This window comes from Spea bombifrons, chromosome 2, assembly GCF_027358695.1.
Source record: "Spea bombifrons isolate aSpeBom1 chromosome 2, aSpeBom1.2.pri, whole genome shotgun sequence".
NCBI classification, from domain to species: Eukaryota; Metazoa; Chordata; class Amphibia; order Anura; family Pelobatidae; genus Spea; species Spea bombifrons.
The window spans coordinates 7,839,324-7,856,453 of record NC_071088.1 but is presented as its reverse complement, the minus strand read 5'-3'; the positions used below and the strand labels follow the sequence as shown (position 1 = coordinate 7,856,453).

Genomic DNA, 17,130 nt, shown 5'->3' with positions numbered 1-17,130 from the left:
AGATGGCCGCCGTCCTGTAACAGGAACCACAAATTTTAAAAGTTCGCTAGATGGTCCAGACCATCTAGAGAACTTTGGCTCCACTTGCAGGTTGAATACAGGTACTGCATTCACCATGCAAGTCAATGGAGCCCAGCTTTCTAATCACAGTGTGATTAGTAAAAATAAATTAAAAAATAAAATAAAATTAATAATAATTAGAAAAAAATAGTAAAAAAACCAGTAAAATGTAAAAATAATTTCCCACTGATGTCACTATCAGGGGAACCTCCAAGTTGAAAAACATGTTAAAAATTTTTTTAAAAAAAATAATAAAAAAAATAAATATATATATATAAAAAATATATTTTTGTGAGCAAGTCCTAAAATTAGCATATTAGCTTAAAACAATTCTCGCATGGAAAGAGTTAAAATACTGGCATATTAAATGCCCGTGGGGCGTCTACTTTTAAAAAATGTATGATTTGATGGGGTAAATTGAATGGGCCAGGTTCAACAACGTCCCAATTAACGCGGGGGGAAGGATGGCCACACATCTAATTTCCAATTAGAAAAATGCACACGTACCAAATGTGGCCTTTTAGTTCCCCCAAAAAATGACAAACCCATGCATGTGGGGTATCACTGCACTCAGGAGATGTTGCTGAACACATTATGGGGTGTCGTGTGACAGCGGCATATACCAGGAGCTGTAAATTCATACATAAAGTAGGTGTGTGTGGGAAAAATACACACACAAAAATATTACTGCAAACTTTGAAAAAATGCTGGTGGTAAAATGTGTGCATGCAAAGAGTTAAAATACCAGCATTTAAAATACCCTGTGGTGTCTAGTTTTGAAAAATATATGGTTTTGTTGGGCACACTGAAATGGCCCGGCTCAAAGATGTACCAAATAGGGCATGGGCAGTGGATCCCAAATGCCAAAGTTCAACATTGAAAAATGCGCATGCCCCCTTTTGCCCCCAAACAGCCAGGCAAAATCATTCATGTGGGGTATCGCTGCGCTCAGGAGATGTTGCTGAACACATATTGGGGTGTTTTGTGATAGTGACATAAACGAGAACATTTTAATTCATACCTGAAGTAAAATGTGTGTGACAAAACAAATGCAAAAAAATGACTACCACAAAGTTTGACAAAGACTGGTGGTAGATATGGTGCATGGAAAGAGTTAAAATACTAGCATTTGGAATACCCTGGGCTGTCTAGTTTTCAAAAATATATGATTTGATGGGGTAAATTGCATTGGCCGGGTTCAAAGATACCCGAAATGGCACAAGGGGGGAAGAATTACCAGATTTGGAAAAAATGGCTTTGAAATGGCAAAACGCTACCTGTACTTATTGCCCCATAATGGGTAGAAAAAAGCAAAAAAACATAAAAACATTGGGTGTTTCTAAACTCAGGACAAATAGTAGAATCTATTTAGCAGGTTTTTTCATTACCTTTTATAGATGAGTAAAAGATTTTTCAACTAAAAGTTAGAAACAGTCATTTTTTTCAAAATGTTTCACCATATTTTATAATTTTTTTAATAGTAAATAATATGATACAATCAAAACAATGTCATCTAAAGAAAGCCCTTCTTGTCCTGAAAAAAACAATATATAATGTGTGTGGGTTCAGTAAACGGGAAAGAAGAAAATTACAGCTAAACACGAGCAGCGCAGAAATGTTAAAAAGGCCATTGTCACAAAGGGTACAAAAAGTAAAATCAGCCTTTGTCTCGAAGGGGTTAATAGAAGACAATTTTAGATAACGTAGAATGTGTATTTGTTGGGCAATTAAAGTCATAATCTAAGAATAAAAGGTGTGTTCCTTCAATACCTTTTATCTGGCCATCATATTTCTATGCAGTTAACTCCCCAGTGGAGCATTCACTATGTGTTGGTTCTGTTCCTGATTTTCTATTTACAGGGTAAATGTAAATAAAACAAAAGGATTGACTTCCTTAGAATAAGAGCAGAAGTCATCGATTTGCAACTTAATAAACAAATATATATTTTTCCTATATGTGGTTAATGCAGTGCTTTTGAAAGTGTAGATTTCTGATGTCTCTGATCTCAATCAGTCCTTGCTTTAGATTCAGGAGCCGTGTGCCTCTACCGCTTTTTCTGGGGGTCTGTTCCACTTATCTACCACCCTCTCAAAAATGAAAAACTTTATTAAATTGCATTTATGGACATGCATCTGTCTACATACTAATCTGTTTTTTGTGCTTTTGTTTAGTGATCCGCTGACCATGTTTGAATGCAGTTATGATGACATGAACCGTCCCAACATTATAACGGGCACATGCATTTTGGTAGGTGTTTCACTGCAGCGTCGGGCTTGGGTGTGCGGTAAGACTCCCAGCGATCACAGGGGGGATTTATAAAGACACCATGCCTAAAATGCGTTAATATGAATTACCAGCCTTGATACATATCAGTCGCAGATGAGATAGTGCTATTTAATACTATCCAATGTGGCTTTTTTGATTTGTTATAAACCAACCTTTGGTGTCTGTAATCCTGATGCAGCTACATAAAAAAAAAAAATTATAGTAATAATTCAAAAGCATATATTTTCTTTTCTTTTTTTTTGCAAACTCTAGGGGCATACTGTTCATATCCAAACACCGCCGCTGACTGCGTACATGAAAGGTAAGCCCACCAAGTCTTCAGAAACTTTTTCTAGTATTAATGACAGTTGGGCATTGCAAAAGCAAACCTCTGTTTTTGGGCAAAAAGACGGCCAATTGGGTAAAAATAGAATGTTTTCTTGGCTAGCCGAATCAAATCGAGCGCTCTTCTTCAGGCATGCAATAAAAAGGTTATTCAGTAGTTCCACAGCTAACATAACAGATCAATCTCGCTGAGACCAATAAAACAAATAACAGCAACGTACTACCCCTGACAAAAACGATGTACGATTTGTGTGAGTAAATTAAAAGCTTCATCGCTATTTTGCAAATACAGTTAAAACTGTGGTCTTTAGGGCATGAAAAACCCTCGGCCCTGAAGGGGTTAATTACAAAGCGCCAGCAGGTTCCACAGCGTAGTACAAAAAGGGGGGGCAGTGAATATTAACAATGACATAAAAATTCACAATATGCAAAACTGGAATCGTTAACCGTTACGATGCCTTCATGCGAAGCCTCTGTGTCTAACTCACACGCCTGTTTATTTCGTAGCGGTCGATCCTATAGACTTCTGGCTTTCTTATCCCGATGACGTGATAAGAGCGAATTGCGATACGATTAAACTTTTTATATTATGGCCGATCCTTATTAGGCAAAGGGACTCCTTGCGATGTGTGCAACCGCGGTGAGTCATTTTTTATATATATATATATATCTTTTATTATTATTATTATTATTTTTTTTTAATTTTACCAAATCGGTTACTTGTGTATTTCCATGTTGCTTTCAGACACCTGTTATCGGGTGACAATTACTTTGTTACTGCTTTTGCTGTTAAATGCAGTGTTGTTACGAAGAGTTTTTACGAAGGTCTGCTTTATTATTTAAGGGGGGGGCTGGTTTCCATCTCACTGATGCTCGTTTTCAGGAGATATCTGGTTTGCTTTACCCAAACAGTCCTGATAGTTTGATGTATTTCATCCTAAATAACAAAAATATAAACCATGTCGGCACCAATCCATAAAGTTCCGACACCATCAAACCCCCCCCCCCCGAAAAAAAAAAAAAAGTCTGTTCCGAAATAAACTTGTGTGAAATCGAATTAATAGAGTTGTGGGCCAGGGTTATATCCTGCCTTTAAGACAAAAAAAAATAAAATAAAATGAGTGCATTTATCTCTGCCCCCTCTCCGCATCCATCACCGCGGGGGGGGGGATTATAGGCTTTGAATACTTCTGGTTAGTACTGCTTTTAAACTTGATAAGAGAGGCTGATGCTCTCCAAAATGTACCCTAAATATAAATAAAAAGGTATAACTAAAATACAATACTATCCACTTTTATTGTTTGTCACAGAATAGCGGAATACTCGGACGTGAACATTCAAGAGTTAAACTACATCGAGCTGGTGGAAGATCTTGCAGATCTGGTTAAGAAAAAAGCGGTACGTGTTTGATAACATAAGTAAACTATGAGACGGGAGTCTAGAAGCAGAAAAGAAAACTAGATTTATATTTTGGTGATATTGAAACCCCTACGTCCGGAGGAATTGAGTTTGCAGTTTATAGATTAAATCTAGTGTTTATATGGTGAGGTAGCAGATTTTTCAGAATTAAAGCCTGATTAAATGAAAACAAATTAAATGAGCTCGGATTATGATTTTGGGATTCTTCTGAAATCTGATTGACATCAGTGAAAGATGGTCCATTCGAAGGCAAAGCTGGGGGGGTGGGTTTGGAGAAATTCCTTCCAACGGCGGTTGTTGGGCCTGAGATTGTTGGGAGTTGAAGTAGAACTGCTGATAGGTCACCATCGCCTAAGCCTGTATGGACGTAGCTGTGAAGTCTGGAGTGCTGGTCGATTTCCTACTTGTGTTTTTAAAATGTTTGTTTTTTATTTGTTTTAGAACCATCGGCGTTTCATAGAGAGTATACTGAAGATCGGGAAGAAAATGGACAATGTAAGTGTAATCAGACTTGTTATATTGTGAAAAGTATCTGTCACATTCTTACAGTCCATTACACGAAATAGTCCCTTTATGGACCGGGTTTTAATTTTTACCCTTAAAGACTAAAGGATTTTTTTTTTTTTTTTGCTGTCTTGCTATGAAGCATATTTTTGTCTTTCTAATTTATTTTAACCAAACAAATATGCATATGTGTTAAAAAAAAAAAATCACTTTGACTTGACAAAAATCAGCCAGTGCATTTGGGGGAGAAATCTATAAATTAGATATTTGTCCGGATTTCTGAAAAACCCTATAAACCATGTTGCATCATATTTTTGTTTTAAGACAAGGAATGGTTAAAATTAGTTCGTGGAAATCTACATTTTTTTTTTCTTTTCAGTTTGAGTTTTTACCCTAAATCTAATGATCTATAACCCTTTCCCCTTCCCAAATCTAAGTGTGTAAAAAAAAAAAAAAATAATAAAATAAAAAAAATAAAAAGTTTCCTAGGATTAACAAAAGAGGGGAAAAAAACAAACAGGTAGCTGTACGAAAACTGTACACGATAGCAGAGGACATAATATTATGTCTTCTTCCTTAACTACCTGTTTTTGGGAACGTAATAGTACGTCTCCCATAAAATAAGCAATGTATATGTATTAGAAACCCACCTAACATGTTCCACATGCACAATTGTATTTCTGTTTTCCAGGATTATTATTTATAATCTTTTATTTATCTGTAGTAAGTTATTTTTAAGTTCACCTGATAATTGGTTTAGGAAGCCTTTGAGAGTGAGATAAGAAGGCAGAGAACTTTGGAGCGTGAAATTGATTATGATACATAAGCGTTGCATATCTGGAACATTTTGTGACCTTTCTAATAGAAAAGAAATATAAATTTGGTTTTCTTTTCTGCTTCTAGACTCCTGTCTCATAGTTTACGTAATGTTTCCTAAATTTAAGTCTATTTCAGTTTTTTTCTTGTATCCCATCGCCTTCTTTGCCAGTAGTTTATCACCAGCCATCCTCCTACCCCCCCCCCACATTCTTTTCTAACTGACCCAATGAATATATGGCCACCTTAGATTACTGCGACCCGTGCCTTATCTGTTTTTTCCTGACCCTTCCACTGCGGGGTTGAATATTGGTTTGGTCTTGATAAAGGGAAGTTGATTCTCTTGAAAGAAAGTAAAAAAAATAAAATAATGTTTTTTTGTTTTTTCTCTCTCCTAGGATAAATGTAAGAAGCCTTGTCCCATACGCGAAGCGTTAAATTGGGTCCGGTCCAACGGGGAAATGGGCCTTTATGTTAAATTACAGGAAGATGAAGCGCGGTGCACCCGCATACTGCGGTTCTTCTTCACTGAATGTAAGTGAATACAAAGTATTGCGTTTGCTTTAATAAAGTACATTGAGGACATTGTGTAGAAATTGTGGTTTTTGCAGACATGGTCACCATTCTTTCCATGATTTTTTTCCCCTCCCTTTTTTCATGTTGCATGGCAGTAGTTTGTTCGAAAACGTGTTTTCTGAACCTAATGAAATATAAATGATGATAAATGTGAATATTGGCATCGATTGGCTCTTCATGTACCTTCCAACATCGTATACAGATCGGACTATTTTGTACCAATGTGCTCTCTGTCTCTCTCTTAAAGTAACGAGTCGTTCTAACTTTCTTTAAGAAAGGTTAAAGGAACTTTGAGCCGATTGGATTGACTAAATCTTCAGTAATTGGCTGTCCTGTTTAACGATGAATTGGCAATGTTCCATAATACTTGAAAAAGAAACTGAACTTTAATAAGTGAAAAAGTGCAAAAAAATGTTTTCTAATCGTTTCCCCATTTTTAAATATTGTCCCTTGTTTTGGAGATTAGCCCTAACAGTTACTTTTTAACTGATCTCCCCTATTTTAGAATCCGAGGCATGCGGCTGTCGGGTTTGTCGCCCTTATCGCTCAATTCACTATACTTGTTGTTTGTTTGTTTTTCCATAGATCCATTCTATATAAGACGGATGGCGGATGATCGCATGACCATGGTGTGCCTATTTAACAACCAGTGCTGCAAATTATGTGCCGAGGTAAGAAAACCCATTTACTTAAAATGCGATACTTATTATTTCATAAAAAGAGAAAATACTGAATTATTAGCACGCTGTACTAGCCCTTAACCCTCCCCTCTCATAGCAACCTCTGCTATTACGTGATTTTGGTAATATAAATATTATAGCAGTAATTCCCACTATGATGCAACCTGTGGGTCCTAATGGGCTTCTTGCCACAAGTTTTTCAAGGACGTACAGGTACGTCCTAAGGGGACTGAAAGGGTTAAATTAACAAAATAAAATTTCATTTATTTGAAGGATGGTTTATTCTTTTTTTTTTTTTATCTGAATTTTTCAGGAGACTGAAAAAATGAAGGCGTTTGGGAACGAGGATTTTACAAGAGGCCGGTTTGATTTGGCCTTGGAAATGTACACCAAAGCTATAAACGTCAGGTAAAAGCCAACTTTCGCCCACCAAAAGTGCTCAGTACCCTTTCCCCCTTTTTGGCTAGTGCAGGCAAACTGATTGTTTTATTTTAGGCAGTCGGCTGCTCTTGGCTTATCACGCACGGTCTGCCATGATATATGGCCACCTGTAGTGGAAAGAGTTACACAGAGGAAAAGCCTGTAGGCTGGGTAGCCGTTATCAGCCAAATATGTGGTTTCGAAGCCAAAAACTAAAAAATAACCTTTATACCTCTGCGTCATTCATGTTATTGCATGTTTATCATTCTTATATTCTTAATAGTAACTCATTAATTTTCTTTATATGTTTGTTCTGCTCACAGCCCCGAGAACCACCTTCTCTTCAGCAATCGCGCACTTTGTTCTCTGCGTATGGGCAACTTCTGGTACGTATCATTTTACAGTCTGTTTCTACTGGCCCCATCAGAATGGGCTCCTAAATTGATCTATACATCGTGCTAGCCTCTGAGAGGGAGACTGATCATGCTTCTTAGAAGTATCTTGTTGTATTAGCTCGTGTAGCAAGACACCTTTGATATAATGTGCAACAATATTTAAATTTTCCTAAAATAAAATTCAGCTTATCGGCTTTGTATTTTCTCTTTAGCGTACTTCTACTGCGCTACAAACTTTCAGTAGCTTAGAACGTAAGAGGTGCTTTTCTAGAATGTTTTCCTTACTCTCTCCTCTACAAATTCCCATTATATCCTAACTTCTATTACAGGAAAGCGCTTAGTGATGGGAAGAAAGCTATTATTCTCAAACAAAATTGGCCGAAGGTATGTACGTTGTTCACGACCACAACTGATACAGATAGGATTTATTATATATATATATTTGTGTTAAACTATATGTTTTTCACATGTTGCAAACAGCGACGTGTAAATGTATGTGTCTCAAACAAGAAAAATCAGTATACCGTAGACTTGCGCATTGGGGTTCGTACGAATTTCCATTTTTATGCAAACTTGCCAATTTTGTTAATTCTTATAAATATCCGAAAACCAGCAGGGACACCCAACTTTCACTGTCTCTGAATGTCTCCATAGCTTCTCTGCCAACCAATTCCTTGACTCCTTGCTGTGCAACTCCACTCCTTCCCTCATATCTCCTTGTTCTTCTGTCTTTTTTCCTCGTCCGCTGCTCCTTGTGTCTTCTTTCTTGGTCTGCTTCTCGATGATCTTCCGCAAATGGCAGAGCCTCTCCCCCCAAAAGGCCAGAATAATGCAAATAGATCAGCTGAGAAAGAGATGCAGAAACACTCCTTTTTCTCAACAAATCTGTCTTCATTATTCTGGCATCCCAGTGAACTCACAAAATGGCAGATCTTCCAGGCACACTCACTCCCCCGACTGGATGAACATTCAGAGAGAGCATTAGTGAGCTTCACAAATTGTTGCCCAAAAACAAATGGACCAAAAACAAAACAAAAAAGTTTTTTGACTCGTTTTTGCTCCATTGGCACAAGTTTTGTATAGTAGAGCAAGGGGAGCTGGGTAGACAGGTGCTGTAGTCAGGGCCAGATTAGGATCTTGACTTAGAGTTGTACCCCTCCATTGCACTTTGACGCTTCCTTGTTGTCTGGGGGCTGCAGTACAGCCTTATCACCAGCAGGGTACAAACTCCTGCGCAGCCTGTGGCTGGGCATACAAGCAGTGAGGCATCCTGGGCTTGGACGATTAGGGCGATCAAGACCCCCCAGTGTCTCGCTGCACAATGGGCTCTCTACAAGGGAGATCTTTGAACTCCCCAACCGGACTTTTTCTGCGTTGGAGTCTGTCGTAACTCAGCATGGCCTCCTTAGACTTCATTAAAAAAAAAATACGGTAACGTATATAAAAATAATTCCCCACTGTCACCAAAAAAAGAAAAAAGGGTGTGTATATATATATATATAATGTGTGTGTGTGTGTGTGTTTTTTTTGAGTCCTACAATTTACGCTATATCTCCACAAAAATTCCCGCATGGAAAGAGTTTAAAATATTGGCATTATAAATGCCCATAGGTTGTCTAGGTTTAAAAATGTATGATTTGATGGGGTAAATTGAATTGGTCGGCTTCAAAGATGTCCCAAATATGGGGCGTGGGCACAAAACGGCAAAAAAAATACACGCCTCACAAATGTGGCCTTTTACCTCCCAAATAACCCATGCATGTGGGGTATCATTGCGCTCAGGAGATGTTACTGAACACATATTGGGGTGTTGTTTGACACGGACATATACCAGGAGTGGTAAATTTATACCTGAAGTACAACATATGTGAAAAAAATACAAACATTTTCATTTTTTTGTTCATGCACATAGTATGTCACGTATTGGATTTACAGCTCCTGGTGTCACTGCCAAACACCCCAATATGTGTTAAACAACAGTGGTGCCACATGTGCACAGGTTTGCTTGGGGGCTATAAGGTCACACTTGGGAAGTGCACAATTTTTTAATTTTTACGTCTATGCCCTACGCGGGACATCTTTGAAACCAGTTAATATTAAAGCCTTTTAACGCTCTAATACTGCACCGAGCTGACAATGGCAATAAAGCTTGTTCCTCTATAGACTTTTATTAGTCAGAGTTTCTGGGTGATTGAGGCTGAGTCAGTCTATTGTTTCCCACAGGCAAACAATGATCAAGAGTCAGTTTTGGAAGCTTTTTTAATCTGATATTGGTTGATATTTACAGGGAAATAGCCAGGGATTTCTATCTACACAATATGGACAAAAGTATTGGGACACTTGACGCATTACATCTACAGGCAGGGACTTTGATGACATCAAATTCTAAATTCATAGATGTTAATATGTAGTTGGTCCCCCTTTGCAGATACAACAGCTTCTACTCTTCTTGGAAGGGTTTCCACAAGATTTTGGGGGGTTTTCTGTGGGAATGTTTGCCCGTTCATCCAGTAGAGCGTTTGTCAGGCACTGATATTGGACGAGATGCCCGGCTCACAATCTCTGTTCCAGGTCATCCCAAATGTGTTCGAGTTCTTCCAAATATGTGCATATGGACCTTGCTATGCGCACCACTGTTTGTCAAAAGTATTGGGACACAGATCTTAATAGAAATCAGGGTTCAGGCCCCTTCCAGTGAAGGGTAGTGTTAATGCTTCAGCATACCAAGATATTTTGGACAATGTTCTGCTTCCAACTTTGTGGGAACAGTTTGGGGAAGTTCCTTTTCTATTCCAACCTGACTGCCTCCCAGCGCACAAAGCAAGCTCTATAAAGACATGGTTGGATGAGCCCTGACCTCAACCCCTTTGGAATGAACTGGAACAGGGATTGCTTTCTTTAGATACAATTTTTTTAGTCATATCTAATTTCCTAAAAAAAAAAAAAAAATTCAGAATTTATAAAATACCCAATGTCTTTTTGGTGGTTTTTTTTTTACCCCGTGTCCTATTTGGCTGGGACACCTTTTTTGAAGACTGTTAAAAATATTTTTTATATATTTTGGAAAACAAAATACCACTGTTTAAAAAACAAAACAAAAAAACCTTGAGATATCTAAACACTTCCATGCGCTAATTCTACCCACAGCCCTGACCAAAGATTGTGGTAGTAATTTTGTTTGTGTTCCCCTGTATTTTATAAATTTAAGTCACTGGTTTAAGTCACTTCCAAACACCCCCAATATTTCTACAGCAACATCTCCTGGGCACGGTGATACCAGCCATCCCCCGGGTGAGATAGATAGTTATAATATATACGGTATATCTATCTATCTATATATATATATCATTGGTAGTTGATACGTCATACAGATACCTCCTATAAGGAATGACATAAGAGTTTCCCCTATGAAGTTGTCCGGTGGGGTTAACTTAACCGGCTAAACTCCAGTCCAACATTTATAGTAAAACATATTGTGGGTTCTGCTTTCTGAATGTTCGCAGGCAGCTGTGCGCATATCGGATGTTCTGCTCTGTTTTTATAGCGTAATCTCATAGACAAACCTTGACTCCTTATCAGTGTAAGGACTCGGTCTTAATCACCCAGCCAGACAAAAGTCTATGTAGGAAGGGACTTCATTAGTATTGAATCAGCTCTGTGTGGGGAGGATGCGAAAAGACATTCAACGGATCCCAAGACTGACGGCTTCCAGGTGTGAGGATAACGGGAGTTTATATTAGGGATGGCAGACGCCTGCTGTTACCTCATTCATACAGCCGTACATTATATGCCCAACGAGATTCCCGCCCCCTCACCGGGTCTTCCCCTTTGTGTGTTTATTACACCGAATCTGCCGTTACGAGAAGCGCCTGACAGGAAACTGAGGGCTGGTTTCGAGTCTGTGAGATTGTTACTTTAGCAGGGTGCCTGGGGGTCTGGTTATAGCGGGACGTAGGCTCCAGTCACCCCAGCTGTTGAGCTTATGTAGCCCGTTATATTTAATGCAAGGGATGGCCATTTGTGTCACTCTAGTAGGGGGTGCTCCAGTGAAGCTGAGGATGCTGGGAGTTGCAGTCCGAGTACTGGCACGTTCTGCAGTACTCATCTGCGACTGCATCGTCGGTCTCGTCCCGCGCTCACATCTGGCGCTTAGCCAATGAGAGGGCGAGCTAGCGCGGACACGTGATCCTGGTGGTGTATCCGCGCGCTTGGTGCTGGGTCCCGGGCTTCTTGCTGAGCTGTGCGGTACTCGGCACTGCTATAGCCGCGATCCCATTGGCGGTGCTTACTGCCGGTGAGTAGTTATCGCGGGTTTTAAGGGTTTCCGTTCTGTGCTTCCTGTCTGTCTAACTCCAGTTAGTGCTGTTCTGTTTACCTGTGTTCAGGTAATGCTCTAGTTCTGTTTAGCAGGGAGTTGTCCTAGTTTAGGTCAAGTTATACCCAGTTAGCTCTGTTCTGGTTACATGTAGCTGTGTTCTAGTTGTTCCCTTTTAATAGTGTTCTGGTTAACCCCTGGTAGTTGTGTTCTGGTTAGCCCCTGGTAGTTGCGCATTGGTTAACCAGTAGCTCTGTTCTGGTTATCCCTGGCTAGTTGTGTTCTGGTTATCCTCGGCTAGTCGTGTGTCGGTTAACCCGTAGCTCTGTTCTGGTTATCCCCGGGTAGTTGTGTGTATGGGTTAACCCGTAGCTCTGTTCTGGTTATCCCCTGGTAGTTGTGTATGGGTTAACCCGTAACTCTGTTCTGGTTATCCCCGGGTATTTGTGTATGGGTTAACCCGTAGCTCTGTTCTGGTTTATCTCCGGATACTTGTGTTCTGGTTAACCCCTACCTGGCCGAGTGCCCAAAGGACTGCACACTATTCTGGTTATCCATCGAAATGCGGAGATAGTGGCGCCGTTCGCTTATTCGTTTGTTTCCGTTGTTTTAGTCCAAATGTATACATTTTGTTTTCTGCCTGATAATTATCTGCTCATCCGTTTAATCACATTGTATCTACCCGCGTCTTCAAAACATTGAAACTGAAGGAAACGTACGTGTATTTGTTTTTTTTGAGTAATTTCAGCAGCATTTAGAGCAGGCCCTTCAATTTTTTTGTGCCAATTCTTTGGAAACCTTGTGTACATAAATAAACCATCACTACTTATGATTAAAAAAAAATAAATAAATAAAAATGGGTACGTTTTAGAAAACAAATATATTTAGGCATTTGTCCTGATTTCAGAAACACCTAGTATGCCAAGGTTTTGGATCATGTACATCAGCTTTTGTTTTATTTTTTGTTTTTATGTATTTTTCCTCTAAATATGTGAATCCGCACTACAAATTTCTCCTGGGGACAGCCGGCGGCGGCCGGCAAACGCAGCTGGGATTGGTGACGGCAGCGGAGGATGTAATGCGGCTTCCTCTGCGTTATAGTCTGGTTTTGCCCCGACGTATTACGTTCTCTGTGGTTTTGGGGATAATAGCTGATTTTTGCTTTCTTTCGTCCATTCCACGTATGTCGAGCGCCCGCTTACTATGTAATATCGGGCTCGTCCAACAGGGTCACTACCTCTTCTGCGAAGCCCTGTTTTTAATCGGAGAGAAGGAGCGAGCGCTGGCGTCTAACGAGAAGGCGCAGGATCTGTGCAAAGACAGCCCGGACGGCATACGAGATCTACTCCAGCAGCATGAAAAGTTTCAAAAGCAAGTGGAAGAGATGAAAGGCGAGTACAGAGTTTCTATGCGTTCTCTACGGGGTTTATTTATTTATAATATATATGCATAATATATATATATTTTACAGACATGAAAGAAAAGAAGAAAACTAGTAAGAAGCAAACTCAAGAAAAAAGGTTGGTGGCTAAAGTCTAAAGTTTTGTTATAAACCTTCACAGTAAAACTTTTTTTATGATGCAGCGGTGAGTTAAATATTGTATTTATTGCGTTCCCGTGCCGCTCAAGTCCATTAATTTGGCCAACACTGGAGTCGCTAACCCGCACTTAATTAGGTGGAACTCAATTCCCATGACACTCAGCCATCAGCAGGGGCATTGCTGGGGGAGGGGTACTGGGTCTGAAGCCCCAAATCACAACTTTATAGCCCCAAATGAAGACTCTGGGACTGAAGCGTGCTTTAGTGGCTAAAGCGTACCATAGCCCCAGAGTCTCCATTTGGGGCTGTGGGTCAGTTGGGGAGATTATAGATCTCTCTCTAACCAAATAAAGGGAGTACGTTCTGTGGTTAATTAACAAAAACAGCATTCTCCGGCTGTACTCGCTATCGTCAGTCTGGGCTCTCCGACTCCCAGGATTCCTGGATCAAGGACATATTCAACTGTGTTCAGCCAAACTGGAACATTTCACATAACATAATTAAAGTTCCTGTTATACCTTACAGTATACTATACGGTTTTAAGAAATATGTTAAATACTTAATTTATGTAACTTGTCTTGGTTTTTGCTTGGAGATGATATATGTGTGTATATAAATGTATGTAGATATAGATAGATAGATAGATAGATAGATAGATAGATATATACACCTCATGAGCTGTAACCAAATATTTGCGGCATGTTCCCTGCCTAACCTGTTTGCTTTATATGGGTGAGGCTGCTGTGTGTCTGAAAATAATGTATTTGACTCTTATTGTGAAGGACGGACGTTACAAAAAACGATAGCGAAACAAAAACAAGCGTATTAAAGAGGCAATAAACTCATTAGCCTTAACACAGGGTCGGGGAAGTAACATATTTAACAGCTCAGCTGTATATTTTTTATTTAGCGCTAACAGGTGCGCTTATGGCTCGGAGTTTAGTAAATAAGAGGAAGAGTAAACCTACAGACGTTTTGATTGGGGTACTATAGGTATGAATGTGTTAGGAAAGGAGGTTTACTTGCTGCCTAATATATCCCACCCAGAGTGGCCATAATGTTATGGCTGATCGGTGTGTGTGTATGTGTGTGTATATATATATATGTGTATAAGGTGATTTTAACTGCCCCTTTAAGAGACCATATATAGGATTGATGTTCAATGTATAGCTCGTAAGCTGTAAGCAATTGCCCTGTCTGCTGCCATTGCTGCTTTTAGAATAAAAAAAACTTTTTCCATTAAAGTGACCAAAACCCCACCTGGCGTCTGTGCCATTGGGACACTTATCTGCCATTTCTGAAGGTATGCACAATTATTCCCCAATTTTCCTCTCTTAAGTTGCTGATTGCTTGGTTCAGGCAGCTTTTGTAAGGATTGGAGATGGAGACACGAGACTCTATGCCACAGGTTGCCACAATTCTCATTATCCCTGGGCTGGGCAGAAACCCACAAAGCAGAGATTGGGAGACAGTCCGCCGACGTGAGACCTTGGAGTCCTCGTGAGGGTTAAATCCGTAGGCAGAGCTCGGAGCAAGATGAGTAACGAGTTCAATCAGAAAGTGTCCAGTCGGGGTGGGGAGATCCGACAGCAGGCAAGAAGCAGGACGCAAAGATCCCACCGGGTACTACAGGGTTCTAGCAGAGGGCTGAAAGTATTAAGGATTAAGCAGCCATTCCAAGTGAAAACAAGTTCAGGTACAAGTCAGATACCGAAACTATGCTGGTGCACAGAGCGATCACTCAGCAGGTCCGTGAAGTGGAGGAAGGAGGGAGTTACGGATAAGAATGTCTGTCTCAGGCTGTCGGTTCTAGTTTTGCCGTTCCCTCTGAATATTTGTATTGCAAGGAGCGCTATATAAATAACAGACGAATACGCGGGAGATGTGGCGCGGACCAAGCTATTATTTCTGGTACAACACACGGAAAATCAAGAAGCAATCGCTTTGACGTGCCACGACATAACATTACTAATTGTAATTATGAGATTGCTCCGTTGAAATAAACCAGCGATAGGTGGGGAATATCCCATATAGTGTTTCCGTTAATTAGACGTACTGTGCATCGAAGAAGAAAAAAAGTACGTTTTTTGTTTGTTTTTTTTTATATTGCAAAATTAGTCTTTTCAGTAACTTTTTTTTGGCCTTCTAGACAGATTTGTACAGACATAATTAGTCTCAACCAGTAGCACAGACGCTTTATTACGTTGTTTTTTTTTGTTGTTGTTTGTTTTTTTTTTTGTTTTTTTTTTTTATAATTACCTGCAATGTTTCTGCCGGACTGCAACAAAACCGACTATTTATTTTATGCTTGCACAATAAACCACATTCTGCTCAGACATGCGTTACACACTTGGCAGTGAATTAAAACGCTCCAACGTCTTACTTTTACCTCTTCTCAGACTTGCTGCTCAGTTCTCCTCGGCAACTGACCTCGCAGAAAGCAAGAATATATCTTCCGGTGTTGAAGAGGACTCCGTAATTAAGGTAACGGAGAGGGACACGGTCGTGTAGAAAATATATATTTAAGCAATAAGTGTTTCGTGTGTCCTTTTGGTTGGTGTTGTGCATGAAGGAAGCTCGCAAGCATTTTAAAGGGTTTATATAATAAGAAAACCTCTGATCAAATAAATCCTTATTCTGCTAAGCAATGCAATCATAAAACATTACCAAAATAGGAACTCTCCCGCCGGGAATATCTTAAAATCCGTGGGAAATCGCCATTCACAGCATTAACGTTCTGTTTCCCGTTTATTGTCGACTGGTATCTGACCCTGGGAGTGAGCCGGTGGTCTCGGAGAGGGCTTTTATTAGTTGCAAGCCAGTTCCCTTTGACTCCTCGGTATGACCGACCGCAGGGCTTCATTGGTTGGGTGTTTTTAGATTTTAGGTCTCTCTTGGCTGTTTCTCCAGTCACTCTTTCCTTAACATGTACTGCTGGTCGATCATTTGGCTTGGTTTTACTTAGTCCTCCCCATTCCATGGTTTAAAGTTGTGCTAATGATGATTCCTTTTATTGAATAGCATTAGATAAAAAAAAAAGAATACGTAGATTTCTTCAGCAATATTATACATTTAAAGTAGTCCGAAGTGTAATTTATACCATGGTCTGCAGGCTTAATTTATACACACGTGTGTATGTATATATTTAAATATGTATATGTTTATATATGTGTATGTATATGTGTGTATATGTATGTGTGTGTGTGTATATATATATATATATATATATATATATATATATATATATATATATATATATATATATTATAATTATAGCCATCTCCAAGTAACCATAGCTGATTTCTTGTTGTTCCAGTATCCAGGCATTATGTTCTTTTACAAAAAATGATTAGTTTATAATAAACAAGCCAATGTTTATTCTTAATTTGTTGGCAAATGTATTGTGTGCTGCAGATGACACACGGTGGACAAATATTGAAAGTTATTGTAAATGGACAGTCGAGCCATCTTATATGCTTTAACCCCTTGACAACAATTGACGTATTTCATGGGTTGAAATAAGCTTTGAAGGCGATCAAAATGCTCGCTTTCTTCACTCAGCCATCGCAGTGCCTCGATATAAAGACATTCAATGCCGGTGGAAGACTCTCCTCTTGTTTCATTAGCGCGTCGTTTGTTGTAAAAATTTACCTTTTTTTTTTTCTAGCTGCCTTCTGGAGGAAAGAGTATGGGGAATAAAGAAAGTGCTGATAGCTTCACTGGTAAGTGAATAAAAACTCCCTTTTTGTGCTGAAATTCCCCCCCCCTTTCTGATAGCACTGGTACTGGAAAGT

At 39.4% G+C, this 17,130-nt stretch overlaps 1 protein-coding gene across 1 annotated transcript in view; it reads left to right on the top strand.

Annotated features, from left to right (window-relative positions):
- TTC3 (tetratricopeptide repeat domain 3) overlaps positions 1 to 17,130 on the top strand; it is a 45,582-nt gene that overhangs the window by 5,951 nt on the left and 22,501 nt on the right. Inside the window, exons 2-15 of the mRNA XM_053456213.1 lie at positions 2,233 to 2,308; positions 2,600 to 2,648; positions 3,179 to 3,311; positions 3,982 to 4,069; positions 4,532 to 4,585; positions 5,809 to 5,944; positions 6,572 to 6,657; positions 6,980 to 7,074; positions 7,410 to 7,472; positions 7,811 to 7,865; positions 13,025 to 13,187; positions 13,268 to 13,316; positions 15,736 to 15,820; positions 17,004 to 17,058. Of these exons, the coding sequence (XP_053312188.1) occupies positions 2,246 to 2,308; positions 2,600 to 2,648; positions 3,179 to 3,311; positions 3,982 to 4,069; positions 4,532 to 4,585; positions 5,809 to 5,944; positions 6,572 to 6,657; positions 6,980 to 7,074; positions 7,410 to 7,472; positions 7,811 to 7,865; positions 13,025 to 13,187; positions 13,268 to 13,316; positions 15,736 to 15,820; positions 17,004 to 17,058 (1,174 nt within the window). The 5' untranslated portion in view covers positions 2,233 to 2,245. The remainder of the gene's footprint in view (positions 1 to 2,232; positions 2,309 to 2,599; positions 2,649 to 3,178; positions 3,312 to 3,981; positions 4,070 to 4,531; positions 4,586 to 5,808; positions 5,945 to 6,571; positions 6,658 to 6,979; positions 7,075 to 7,409; positions 7,473 to 7,810; positions 7,866 to 13,024; positions 13,188 to 13,267; positions 13,317 to 15,735; positions 15,821 to 17,003; positions 17,059 to 17,130) is intronic.